This window comes from Schistocerca americana, chromosome 6 (assembly GCF_021461395.2).
Source record: "Schistocerca americana isolate TAMUIC-IGC-003095 chromosome 6, iqSchAmer2.1, whole genome shotgun sequence".
Taxonomy (NCBI): Eukaryota; Metazoa; Arthropoda; class Insecta; order Orthoptera; family Acrididae; genus Schistocerca; species Schistocerca americana.
Genome location: NC_060124.1, coordinates 210,221,889 through 210,236,801, shown reverse-complemented (window position 1 = coordinate 210,236,801; position 14,913 = coordinate 210,221,889). Strand labels below are relative to the sequence as shown.

At 39.0% G+C, this 14,913-nt stretch overlaps 1 protein-coding gene across 1 annotated transcript in view; it reads right to left on the bottom strand.

Moving 5' to 3' along the window:
• The window catches only part of LOC124619533 (acylglycerol kinase, mitochondrial), a 95,968-nt gene extending 88,853 nt beyond the window's left edge, over positions 1 to 7,115 (bottom strand). The window contains exons 1-2 of the mRNA XM_047145994.1: positions 6,953 to 7,115; positions 6,469 to 6,588 (exon numbers count right to left, since the gene is read on the bottom strand). Coding sequence (XP_047001950.1) covers positions 6,469 to 6,588; positions 6,953 to 7,062 — 230 coding nt within the window. The 5' untranslated portion in view covers positions 7,063 to 7,115. The remainder of the gene's footprint in view (positions 1 to 6,468; positions 6,589 to 6,952) is intronic.
• Between the last annotated feature and the right edge of the window lie 7,798 nt (positions 7,116 to 14,913).

Sequence of the window (14,913 nt, the reverse complement as noted above, 5' to 3'; positions counted from 1 at the left end):
TCAGATTAATATTTATCTAAATTGCATTAAGGTAAATGCTAGGATGATTCCTTTCACTGGAGACTGCTGATTTCCTTCCCACAATCCAAACTTTTCCAGTGACTTTAATGACCCTACAGTTGTGTGAGAATTAAGCTGGGTAAGTAAGCTTGGCTCTATCTTTGTAAAGGAGCATTATAAAACAGTGTCAAACATGTCTGCTTTTGCTTTCTTACCCTCAATTTCACATCCTGTCTTATCAATGTATGTCTGGACACAAAATTTGGTGACACTGACAGCCACTACACATGATGGCAATCTCTTTTGGTTTTGTGAGAGGTCTTTCACCAATGGCCTTACCGCAGTGGTAACATTGTTTCCCGGCAGATCACCGAGTTAAGCGCTGTTGGTCTTGACACTTGGATGGGTGACAATCCAGTCTGCCGAGCGCTGATGGCAAATGGGGTGCACTCAGCCCTTGTGAGGCAAACCGAGGAGATACTTGACTGAGAAGTAGTGGCTCCGGTCACGAAAACTGACAATGGCTGGGAGAGGGGTGTGCTGACCGCAAGCCCCTTTATGTCTGCAGCCAGAGACACCTATAGGGTCAGGATGACACGGCAGTTGGTCAGTACCATTGGGTCTTTCGAGACCTGTTCGGATGGAGCTTTTTAGTTTAGAGAGGTCTTTCAGTGCAATTGTGGGATGGTAGTCACTGAAGCCTTCACACATTACTCTTCTCACAGTCAAATTAGCCAAATGTCACTTAGCATCTCTCTCCCTCTGTAGCCTCATGCTTTGTTTTACACCTACCATGCCATAGTTTCTGTTTCTTTACATGGTATAAGTAGCATAGAGGCTCCCTTCCATTACAAACTGTTCCAGCACTAACAGACAATATGATACATGCCTATACAGATTAATCGTGAATGCTCTGGAGGCTAAGTTGCCACACAAGTGCATACAAAAGACAAAATATTTGGTCTGATTCTTGATGTGGCATACAGTTTTAATCTATTATTAAGTTTCATTGCTACACAAATTCTGTGCAAGAAAAGAATTTCTGGAAGGAATATTGCACTTACAATACTTGCCTCATACAAATTTAAAGGTTTTCCTTGAAAACTATGACAGTTACCTCTTCGTCGTGCTTCCAGTCTGAGCACTACTGGTACCTGTTATTTTCTTATTCGTGACCAACACATCATCCTTACAAGTAAAATGGGAAATGTTTTTGGACTCAAGGTGTGGAATCAGAATCAGAGTTTTAAAGTCACATGACATACATATATAAATCATTGATTGTACAGGGGACTCATCAATATAGATAATTTACCAGAGATACATACAACAATACAAATCTATTTCAGTACTCTACAAAGAAATCATCTTTTAAAAATTCCATGTGTGAATAATAACATTTTGCACTAGAGTGGCATGTAATCTTATCTTCAGTAAACCTAGTTTCATACTGTGAAAGTTTTACATTTTAAATTTATATAGATTTTCATAGCCACGTAATGAGGAATCTGAGAGTAGAGTTTTGGTCTATGAAGTGGCAACTTGAATTTGTCTTTGTTAATTGTGTCATACATATGTTGAAAATGGTTTTCTATAAATAATTCTGGATTGGTACGGGTAAAGAAAACCGGTTCATAATGTAAGTACATCAAATAGTTAAAATTTTAAGACTCCTGAATAAATGTCTGCATGACTCTCTAGGCTTACTATTACACATTTTTCTAATAACAGTGTTTCAGAGTAACAATATTCTATTTACACTACTTGCATTGCCCCAAAAGATTATTCCTTATCTTACAATGGCTTCAAAATAGTTGCGTTAAACAACTTCCCTAGTGTCAATGTCACTTGCATAGGGCAATATTGTCATTGCGAATGCTATACTGTTTAGCTTGTTTGCCAAGTAACTTATATGCAAAGACCAGGATGAATTTTTTTCTAAAAATATCCCCAGGAATTTGACAGATTCTGCTTCCTTAAATTAGCCTAGTGATTTTTATGGATAATTTGGAAGTCACTTGATTCAGACAGTTTAGTTTTAAATGTGAGATGTGTTTTTTCCATACATAAATGTTCTAAACAATTTAGTGTGTCAATGATTCTTTGGGGAATTTTTTCCTGTGGTCTCATCCCAATGAGTACAGATGTGTCATCTGCAAATAAAACTGAGAGCGATGTTATATTTAGCAGTATATTTTGGAAATTTGTGGTAAAGTTCCTATGGGATGAAACTGCTGAGGTCATCAGTCCCTAAGGTTACACACTATTTAATCTAACTTAAACTAACTTACGCTAAGTACAACACATACACCCAAGCCCATTGGAGGACTCAAACCTCTGACGGGGGGAGCCGCGTGAACTGTGACAAGCCGCGTGAACCGTGACAAGCCGCCTTAGACCACGTGGCTACCCTGTGCAGCTTAGTGGTATATCAAGAAAGATGATGAGACTTACCAAACAAAAGCGCTGGCAGGTCGATAGACACACAAACAAACACAAACATACACACAAAATTCAAGCTTTCGCAACAAACGGTTGCTTCGTCAGGAAAGAGGGAAGGAGAGGGAAAGACGAAAGGATGTGGGTTTTAAGGGAGAGGGTAAGGAGTCATTCCAATCCCGGGAGCGGAAAGACTTACCTTAGGGGGAAAAAAGGACAGGTATACCTCGCACACACACACACACACACACACACACACACACACACACACACACACACACACACACATATCCATCCGCATATACACAGACACAAGCAAGGACAGGTATACACTCGCACACACACACACACACACACACACACACACACACACATATCCATCCGCATATACACAGACGCAAGCATGTCTGCTTGTGTCTGTGTATATGCGGATGGATATGTGTGTGTGTGCGAGTGTATACCTGTCCTTTTTTCCCCCCTAAGGTAAGTCTTTCCGCTCCCGGGATTGGAATGACTCCTTACCCTCTCCCTTAAAACCCACATCCTTTCGTCTTTCCCTCTCCTTCCCTCTTTCCTGACGAAGCAACCATTTGTTGCGAAAGCTTGAATTTTGTGTGTATGTTTGTGTTTGTTTGTGTGTCTATCGACCTGCCAGCGCTTTTGTTTGGTAAGTCTCATCATCTTTCTTTTTAGATATATTTTTCCCACATGGAATGTTTCGCTCTATTATATTCATATCATTAGTGGTATATCGTTTACATAAAATAAAAACAGGGTTGGGCCTAAGATGGAATCTTGTGGGATGCCGTGTGAAATAATTTTCCAGTATGAGAAACAATTTTCAGTTCCTGGTGTTACTACTGCCCTTTGCATTCCATCTGTTAAATACAATTTTAACTATCTCAAAGCATTACCATTTATTCTGTATCTTTCTAATTTGTTTGGCAAGACTGCAGCACACACCTAACAGCAAATTATTACAAACTAATTATTGTGAAACATCTGTAGGAATGTAATATTCACAGGAAAAGGTAGTTTTGGAAACCGAAGTGTTAATTTAAAGACAAAGTCTCTGAGTTTGTTTGTTAGTTTCATGTTCCATGGATCATCTGAATGATAAATCTTAATGATGTGGAATGAATCATTTTATATTCACATCACAAATTAATGTGTAAATAAGGCTACATGTTGAAAAATTTAAGCTTCTGTTGCTTTCTCTCTCTTTTACTTCTGAAGTTTTACAATGTGATAATCTTTACACAAAGAGTTTGCCAGCAACGTTTCCCACAGCATAATCATGTTTGTATCAATGCATGAAGAGGGAGTATTTCATTCTGATGTCTCCATCATCATCATCCTAACATCAGTTATACAGGGTGTGCTCTGATGAATGGTCAATATGCAGGCATATGACTGGAACAATCATTTGAAGTAAAAAAAAATCTAGTAAACAAGGGCTCTAAAATGCATACCTTATAAGCTATGAGTACGTGTTGAGAACAAGAGATGCATTTCACTGTATCAAAGATGAAGAAGCGCTCATGGCTCTTAAGATATACATTTCAGAACCCATGGTTTTTTTTTTTTTTTTTTTTTGCTTCAAATGATTGTTCCTGTCATATCCCTGAATATTGACCATTCCTTCTAGGACATCCTGCGTGTATAAGCTATCTACCTTGCAGAAACTTGAATTTTTCTTTGCGGATTACTACTAAGGTAGGATTAAAGTGCCTCGAGAAAGCAGCAGTTTATTATTATACAGGGTGTCCCATTTATCTTGACCACCCCAAATAAATGTTTGTCCAAATGCAAATTACAAAATGTTTCAAGCAAATGTTCTTTATCCATCAGGGGGACATCAACCAGCATGATTGTTTTTTACGAAGATATGAACAGCAACATGACTTTTTAAATGACACACTGTATTTTTTTTCAGTAATTCATTTCCTCTCCTAAAGACCTATTCAAAAATGTATCACAGTGTACCATTCACTCAAGCACAACATTATTAATTACATAACACAACACTGACTTTGAGCCTGGAATCACAAACTCGTCCACTTGCTGGAGTTGTCAGAAAACAAATGAAAACCAAATATAAACATAACACAAAATTGACTTTGACTCTCCTGTACCATTGCCCAGGAGTAGAACATTCAAAGGTACTCAAAGTGGTGACCCTGGACACAGATATACTGGTGCACTCATTAAATGAAAGAATTATTTATTGCTTCCAGTGCTGCCTGCTGAAGAGAATTAGCAAGCACGATATGTAACTGCTTGTACTCTGGAGTTGTTGGAAAATCATGATAGACAATGTCTTTAATGCATCCCCAAGGCAAAAAGTCTAGTGGATTTACATCAGGAGACCTACCAGGCCAAGTAATTGTTCCTCCTCGACCAATCCATCTGGCAGGATACCTTCGGTTCAGAACATGATGTGCATGCAACATGGGTTGAAACTTGCTGGACATCCTTCTCAAACAAACGTGCTGGACATCCATTGTGCTGATACCATATACGCATCCTGGTTCTTAGTAGCACTTTATCCAGAAGAGGAGGAAGAATTCATCTAAGGAAGCTGGCATATGTTGTGCCATTTAGACTACCATTGATGAAATAAGGGCCAATAATTGAAGTACCAAGCATCCCACACCAGACGTTCACTCTCCTATTGATGCTGATGTTCCACCCGTCTAAGCCATCATGGGCACTAGACCAATAACGCCTTCCTTGTATTTACCAGTCCTTTGTTTGAGAAGGAACATTCATCAGTAAAAAGAACATTGGAGAAGTTCGGGTTGGTGAGAATTTGCTGCTGTGCCCACTGACAGTACTGTACACGATTCTGGAAATCATTCCCATGCAATTCTTCATGTAAGTGTACATGGTAAGGATGGAACCGGTGATGTGTAAGAATACGATGTCCACTGGTTTTAGAAATGCCAACCTCGTGTTCGAGGTGTTGTGTGCTCACATGTGGATTCATAGCAGCGGAAGTGAGAGCAGTAACTTCGGCAGCTTCGTCTGTGTGAGTGCTATGACGATTGCGTTGACATGGGTTGAAACTTAACGTTTCCTGATGTGTTGCAACAAGACAAGAAAACATTCATCAGGAAAGTGGGTTCTTGTCAGGATGTTGCTCTCTGTACAGTTCCACTGCCTGCATAGCATTTCACCTACCTTCAATAACAACAATAAAAGAAATCTTACGTCGATGCAGTTTGTAGGAAGCACAGCCTTTACTGTATGCCTACTCTACACAACAGTATTTAAAAGGACTAAACTATTGTACTAAATGCACCCGTACATAACAAAACAGTATTGTAATTACTGTTCTGCTAACTTACATTCCCCATAGATGAGTAGCATGTCTACCTTCTCTTCGTTGGTGTGTATTCTACTCACACAACTCTTCAACTGACGATAGTTGATGGAATGACGGGTAAGCATTCTACTTATGTTTACATTTGTCCTCTGTCAATATCAGCACGTGGATGTGATCCATTACCCCCCGTACCTGCACCAAATGCTGGCAGCGTCAATGTCAATGTTGTGTTGTGTAATTAATAACGTTAAGTTTCGGTGAATGGTACACTGTGATACATTTTTGAATAGGTGTTTAGGTGAGGAAATGAATTACCGAATAAAAAATTCAGGGTGCCATTTAAAAAAGTCATACCATTTTTCATATCTTTGTAAAAAAACAAAACTACAATGAAGGCAATCATGCTGATTGATGTCCCCGTGATGGCTAAAGAACATTTGCTTGAAACATTTTGTAATTTGCATCTGGACAAACAGTCATTTAGGGTGGTCAAAATAAATGGGACACCCCGTATGCACACCGGATGTTATAAAAGTGTAGATCCATACTTATTTTGCTGTAGGCATTCCGTAATTTTCTCCCATATATGCGTAAAAATTATACAGCAAAGGTTTTGCAGGCCTATGTTATGAGAACCAAGAACAGCTGTATGCAAAACAACAACTAGAATTATCAACTGAGTAGATGGCGAGCGTTCTTACCTCTTGTTAGCAACTGGATTCAGTATCACCACTATTTTCTTAGGATTATATTCGTTTGGAATTGGTAGTGACCCATATTCTAACGCCTTCAAACAGTAGTCTCTCATCAACTGATTGGTCCTGTTGAATCAAAATTAAAATGAATGTTATCGAAGTTTAGCAAAGGCAAAAATGGAACAACTACGACAGCAGCGACATAAGAATGTATCGAAGGAAAATTTTTACGTTAACAAGAAATGCAACTGTCAAATTTTCAACTGCACGGTCAGCATACAACAGACAAACTTGTAAACGAATATGAATTTGCGACTTTTTTGACAAAGAGGTAAATGAAAATAAAAAACCAACAATTACATCACACCCGGGCATACACTACATTAGCCTATTTTTTTGGTCACAGTTTTACTGTAGCCGTAACATTGACAGTATTATACAGCACAGCGAGAAAACTCATAATGTAAATGCGATTACAAAGCATACTTACTCGTATTTATCCTTGGCATAAGACACTCCATATGATAAAGCAGCTGTTCCAAATACACTTTTCTTCCAATTATTTCTTATAACTCTAAAGAACTTCACAATTCTAGACATGTTTACAGTAGCAGACGACACATCTTACACGTGCTCCGGACCAATACAACAAAGATATCAACAGTCAACATCAATTGTTTACATTTATCTTTGGAACGTACCATTGTGTATAAACATAAATTAAATTCTGTATCTTTGGTTAGCAACGGAATAAATGGGATTGCAATAGTTAATTTCTCATTTTTTTGCGAAAACAGCAGGACAAAGTTGTTACGACACATACAAACCGAGTGTGCTAAATAAATAGAAAGGACCAAAACTCTGCATAATCAGAACAAATACTGGTACTATAAATATGGACAGTGGCACATTTGGGGAGGGAAGAGGTCTCTCCTGAACATGAGTATGAATATCGAGCAAACGACGAGCTCCGCAGCAAAACGCACATTGGGGCTGAAGGAAGAAGTAAAAGAGAAGAGGTGAGCAGTCACCATTTAACACGAGCAACAAATAACAAAGGAGGCAACAAATTAGACAACACACAACACATGCATGTCTGACACTTTTTGATATAAGTGAAGGATCAAGTCCCCTTCCCCGTAGAGGGATTTTGAGGACTGTACTGGATGGTAACTCATTTAGAACATAACTTACGCAATAAAAGAATAATATACCAAGGAAAAACCGTTCGCAAACAAATACAGTGCTAACATATGTCGAAAAATGGTTACTATAATGATACAGCAGTCCCATTTTATGTATTTGTTGAGGGGCTTAATGGTAACCACAGTGATAATGGTAATCCCACACCATGACCCTGGGGAAGATACTATCTACCTCAGATTCTGGGTACAAGCAGAACATCTCATATCTCTAGAATGTGGGGGAAAAAGAATTCATATTGATTTACCAACAAGGGAGACTGCAAACTGTAGTGACCTTGCCAATGAATGCGACCAGAGCTAGCCCACTCAGACAGCTCCCAACTAGTGCTATGGGTGATGCTTTGAATATCGCTGCCAACCAGAAGCACAGCCCAATCAGCAAGCTCCGTGCCGCCGCCAATGAGATGGACTTCCGCATTGTGACAAACAGCGGCCACAGGTATCAACGGGTTTCGTGTTTGGTGTTGATATATGACAGTTCTAGTACGGAGTTCCAAGGCTGCTGCTGGAAGGTACAGTTAGTAGTGGAGATCAGCCTGCGAGACTATGGAAGCGTAGCTACCTATAGCTTTGCGTAAGGACAAGTGTTTACTACAGTGATTGACAGTGTGCCACCCAGGATGGACATAGTCTCGTTGACACTATATTCAGTAACACAAACCACTCCTTAGTTGTATCTGTCTGCAAGCACATCCAATGAGCTGCTGTACAACTTTAGGTAAGTTTCACAGGGCAAAAGATGTACATTTGTGTGTCACAGTTCTTCCATCCACGTCGGAGCACCTAAACCTAATACAACATACCTTTCTAGCCAGATGACCAATACACATCGCAAACAAGATTGCGGAGAACAACCTGCTACATCATAAACGGATGGTAGCATACATACTAAATCACAGAACACATCTGCAGGGACTTTTTAGAAACGTAGATTCCGAATTAACAGATTTGGAGCTGAAAGACGCTCACCCATGTATGCAGAACGAACAAGAGAATAAATAATTTGGAAACGACGAACCACATACCCAGGCAAACATGTGTGGCCACATTCACATCGCAGTTCCTACCAAAAATGTGACAACATATGGCATGACGTGCAATGTTAGACTGTACAAAACCCTGGTGTCGCAGTGTTTTAGATGCCTTTATGTTGCCGTCTTAGTAACCAATGTTAGTCACAGGCTCGATGCAATCAAAGTGGAGGGAACTATGAGACAGCTCAATGCACAAGCGAAACAATATGATGCTTCTACTGTAAGGGGAACCATACATTGAGAGATAAGTCTTGCCCAATATAGCTCAAACAACTAGAGATCAAGAAAGCATCAGCTAGATACAGTGTATCCTTTAAGGAAGCTGAAGAATATATAAACCAAAGACTACATGCTACTGTGGCAGGGAATCTTGGTAGGAGTAAATTGCAGAGGGAGAAATAGTCCGTCCAACTCCCCATAAAAATCATTCAGCACAGATTCACGACAATTGTTCACCACAGTAGGCCAAAACAAATAAAGACTATGCCAACTCCAAGTCCTCTTTTTGCAAATATAAATTTACTAATATCTCTATTAAAGATAATCCACAAGCACCACAATCACATACCCCTGTACCACAACAGGCAATTGTATCAGGAGTGGAGGACAAGAATATGGCGATAATCGAACAGCTGGTACCTAGAATAACAAATCTAATAACACAGCTTACCTCATTAAACAACGATAGTTGGATCAAGCTAATATATACAAAACGGTTGCTTCAATAGCATAAAAAAATATGGATCAGTACAGAAACAGGCCATACTTACACTTCACTCATATAAACAGAGTGATGATTATTAAAGTCCTCCAGTGGAATGCCAGAACTGTATATGCTAACAGAGAGTCATACATGCACAAATTTATACTAATGACTACTCATCACTGTCATAAGTGAAACCTAGATTAAACCAAGTATGTCTGTTAGATGTCTAGGATATAAAGTACGTAATAAGATCAGATCGAAGGGACAGGACAGATGGAGTAGCCTTATTGGTTAGTACAAAATTCAACTATAAACCACTTACCATGCCACTACCCAACCTTGGCTTAGAAGTCTTAACAGTAGAAGTCAGTACTAACACATGCCAATTCTCCATTCATTACATCTGCGTATCATCCCTCAACCTGTAGGAATTTCAAACAACAAATGTACACAATGTTGTGAACACATACCAAAACCCTTCCTAATCTGTGGGAATTTCAATGCCAACCACACAGCATGGTGGAATCATATGATTTATAAGGAAGGAGAGTACATAATGTCTTGAACTGATGATTACAACATGATAATATACAATGATGGATTTATCACATTAAACCAAGGACCATGGATGCGAGCAATTGCAGCGGATATAACATTAGCTTCTCCCTGTATGAACTAGTCACAGCATGGTCAGTTGTGCAGGATACCATGGGATCAGACCATTTCCCTATTACTATGAATATACAATACTAGACAAACAACTAAGCACATATTGCAAACAAATTGGCTTGGGAGATGAACAAAGCAGATTGATATAAACATTTCCACATTCTTGAATTAGAGGTAAAATCAACAGAAAAAACATCCACACAGGGCTTTTACACAACTAGAGAACAGCATATATCGTACAGCAAATGAATCCATCCCAAAGCTACCTTTATCAACAAAAGCTAGATGATTGGGTAATCAATTGTGGAACGAAGACTCCAATAAAGCAATACAAGTTAGAATGGCAGCATTATGTGAACATGTTAATCGATCCAAGATGAACAATTTTTTGTTTTATAAACAAATGGCAGCTATAACCAAGAAAATATTGAAATCTATCGAAAATTTGGAAAAATATTGAAATAGTTTGAGTGAGAATACAAAATCGTTAGAGATATGGCAAAAGTTCAACAGATTTAGTATTATCGCCCCTGTAGTCAATAATATACGACCATATGAGTGGACAGAAAAATTCTGTAACCTTACTGCTCCACCATGTGTTTGCAATAAGTTATTCAGGAGACAGAGGGATTTTCCTGCAACTCATCATATGCTAACCACACAGTTCAATACTGGTGAGTTGACATTAGTCATCAAAGAGAGCCTTAACACTGCCTCAGTAATGGATCAGATCACATATTCTGTGATACAGAACATGCCTGACAGTGCTGTAGAATTACTTCTTCAAATCTATAACGGAATTTGGATGCATCAAGAATCTGCCCCAGAATGGAAGAGACAGATCATAGTCCCCATATATGAAAAACGTGAATGATTCATTACTAGTCACTCCTTACAGACCGATTGCACTGTCTTCATGTATTAGCTAAAGTAGTGAACATGATGTACATGTAACTTATGCAAATATTTTATTCTGTGACTCCTATTACAATTTTATGTTGGCCAGAGACTCTACCTGTGGGCATTTACTAGTGAGCATTCATTCTGAAGTATGCTAAATGTAATCTGGCTGCTATCTAAAGCCATAGCCTGGGATAATTCTTGTTTGCTCGATTTTCTATATGACAAGAGCTGCTCAGCTTCAGCTAATCTAATGTACCATCATGTGATGTAATAAACCCACTCCTTCTGAACAAGCCATTTTTAGAAATATCAAAACCTAGACCACGGGCTAGTGAATCTTTGTTTTGCAACTGCTTGGCTGATTTTTTCGCCCTCTTCTTTAATAAAAAGTCGATTCTAATGGTGGGAAGAATCTTCATCTTTACTAGCTGGGTCGCAATTTGGGTTACATATAGGTAGAAGATACATAGAAAACATTTCAATATTAGTTTCCAGTTAGCTGGGGCTTTGGTGAGAGATAAAGTAGCACAATTTTCAGGTATTGCAAAGGCATATCATAATATTCAGACATATGCACTATTAGATAAGTTACTACTTCTAGGAGCTCAACCTCAGTTTTTAGAAGATATGTCATCATTGTTCAGTGGACGAACTATATATATTAGAAAAAATTCTGGATTCAAGGGCGCATGCATGATGAACGATGGCATACCACAAGGGTTGGTACTCAGCTCACTAATACATGCAATATACTGTACCTATGATATGGAGAGGGTAGTAAATCAATCAGTTAAAATTATATAGTTTGCAGATGACATACGTATGTTTACTTCCGATTTTTCATTACAGGAGGCGATGACCAACCTTACATCATGAGTAGAGAATCTGAGTTGGTGGCTTTGTGGAAATGGCCTGATGATGACACCAGAGAAATCTTCAGTAGATATATTCACTGGGAATATTTGTGTACCAAGATATCGTTAACACATGTAGATGTTAAAGTAATCCAACTTGAAGCACTTATTCGGTTCTGAGGAATGACACTGGACAGCAAGCTTACTTAGATGGCACATATTTAATTGAATCCAGTGAGCAAATGCTTAACATTATTCGATCACTTACTACAATAAGATAGGGAGCACATCCTTCAGTGACATTTCTCCTACATTGCTCACTCATTAGATCCAGATTGGATTATGGATGTATATACTGCAAATACATGACTTGCAAAATGTTAGAGAAGCTGGATAGATTGCAGTACTACTGTATACACAAATGCTTAGGAGTAATTAAATCCGCACCAGCAAATACACTCCTGGTGGAAGCGCTAGAGATACCCTCCATATAAAGAGGAAGATGCTTGTGGAATGATAGATATGCTTGCAGCATCCAATTCATCAGATAATATGACTGTACTGTTGTTGTCCAGGAAATTGGGGCAGAACGCCTTTTGACTTCATTTGCCATGTAACGATTTTGCAAATGAGCGCAAAGATATTGCCACAAGTATGCAGTGCGCCATTTACCAATATGACTATTTCATCATCACGCATTGCATCTCATTGCAAATGACAGAGGAAAAGTCTGATTTCTTGGAGACAATTATGGCACTGCAAAGACAAATGGATGAAACAAGACAATGGGTAATCCATATATGCAAAGATGGATCAAAGATAGCAGGAGAGGACAACACTGGTTGTGCTATATTCAGTCGACAATCGCAGATAGCCCAAAAATATAAATTACCAGCAACCACTTCTACCTATCTGGCCGAAACAATCGTAGTATTAAAGGCAATACAATGACGTGTGGATAAGAAATACAGACCTAATACAAAGTTATCACTCTCGAAAAATATACTTCAAGCAATATCAAATATGAAAGTTTCAAAAACCACTAATCAGTACCTGCTCCAAGTTCGTTATTAGTATTATGGATGTATCAGAAGACAAAAACAGATTGCCTTTACGTGGGTGGAAGCCGATTGTGGAGTCCAAGGCAACAAAAAAGCATATCAATTGGAAAAGCAACCTATGAGCAAGGGAAAACCATAGACATAAAGCTTCCCTATATAGAATATAGACAAATTATTCTGAAAAGGACATTCGAATCCTGGTAGAACGAATGGACGCAAATCTCAAGACGCAAAGGAGGCAACTATGCAGAAATACAACTACGATCTTCGTTTGAGTATGTTTATGGACCCTGACAAGCAACACCCACACTAAGCAGAATAAGGCTCAACTATGGGACATTTCCTGTACATTTATACTGACTGCATATAAACCAACAACAGCCTGTGATTGTGACGATACTACTCGGGGAAATATGAACCATATATTATTTCGATGCAGAAAATATAGTGAGGCAAGGAACAAATTTTTAACATTTGTTGTCAAGAACAAAATTCTACAGCCAATGTCAATCAATTCCTTGTTATCTGAACCCAACATTAAAACCTACAAGAAGATTATCCAATTTATATGTAATGGACAGATAAACTTTAATAGTAAAATATAAGGAACAGGAAAAGAGAGGCTACACTAAAAGAAGCGGATACTGAGTGAACATGGATATTATTATTACACAGCAGTGACTAAATGGTGTCTAACTGAAAAAAAAGCCGCTATAAACGTCTATGGAGTGAGTATTCGGTTGCACAGAAAGGGACTATGGTATTTGACTGTTTTCTGGAAATCGTCTTAAATCGTTAATTATGTCATTTTATGCTCATAGCATGCTTTTTTCCGCTTGATTTTCAATATTCTTTTATAAAAACCGAAATGAAAGTCAAATAATTTGAAAGTCCACTAAAACGCTCCATTTGAGTCATGTGATGCCTGTGACATCACTGGCTAGCTCGTTGCTCCTACTGTCATAAAGCTCAATCAGAGTGATGTCTTATTTTGGAATTTATGTTTCGGAAAATGGGTTACAAATGTAGTAGTACAGTGTACAACTACGTCAGTAAAAACTCCTGAAAAATAGTTTTTGAGTGTTCGAAAGAATGAGAAGGTGCATAAAATGTAGCTCCACTGTACTGGAAAAATGCCAACTCGTCGACACACAAGGTCCCTAACTTAATTACAAATGTCTAGCACTCTGAAGCTAACAGTAATTTAGCTCCGAGACATGCTATCCAGCTATTACGATGAAGGATAGCGTCATTCAACGAAATTAAACTTTTAGTGAAAATTGTAGTTTTATCCAACTTCATGTACATTGTTTGTAGCTCAATTCTTCAGTCTGCCTTCAGTGGTGCTGCGACTCGGATGTCTGTCTACGTCCCTGCTGCAGAACTTTGGGTGTGCGGATGTTTACCTGTCTGGCATCCTCGCTGGTTTTGAAGACACCGATATACATTGAATAGCCAAAGAAACTGGTACACCTGACTAATATCGTTTAGAGCCCCCTCCAAGCATGCAGAAGTGCCGCAACATGACATGCCATGGACTCGACTAATGTCTGAAGTAGTTCTGGAGGAAATTGACACCATGAATTCTCCAGGGCTCTCCATAAATCTGCAGGAGCATGAGAGGGTGGAGATCTCTTCTGAACAACACGGTGCAAAGCATCCCAGATATGCTCAATAATGTTCATGGCTGGGGAGTTTGGTGGCCAGCGGAAGCGTTTAAACTCAGAGGAGTATTCCTGGAGCCACTCTGTAGCAATTTTGGACATGTGGGTTGTCGCATTGTTTGCTGGAATTGTCCAAGTCCGTCGGAAAGCACAATGGACATGAATGGATGCAGGTGATCAGACAGGATGCTTACCTACGTGTCATCTGTCAGAGTCGTGTCTAAATGCATCAGGAGTCCCGTATCACTCCAACTGCACAGGCCCCACACCATTACAGACCCTCCACCAGCTTGAACAGTCCCCTGCTCACATGCAGGGTCCATGTATTCATGAGGTTGTCTCCATACCCATACAA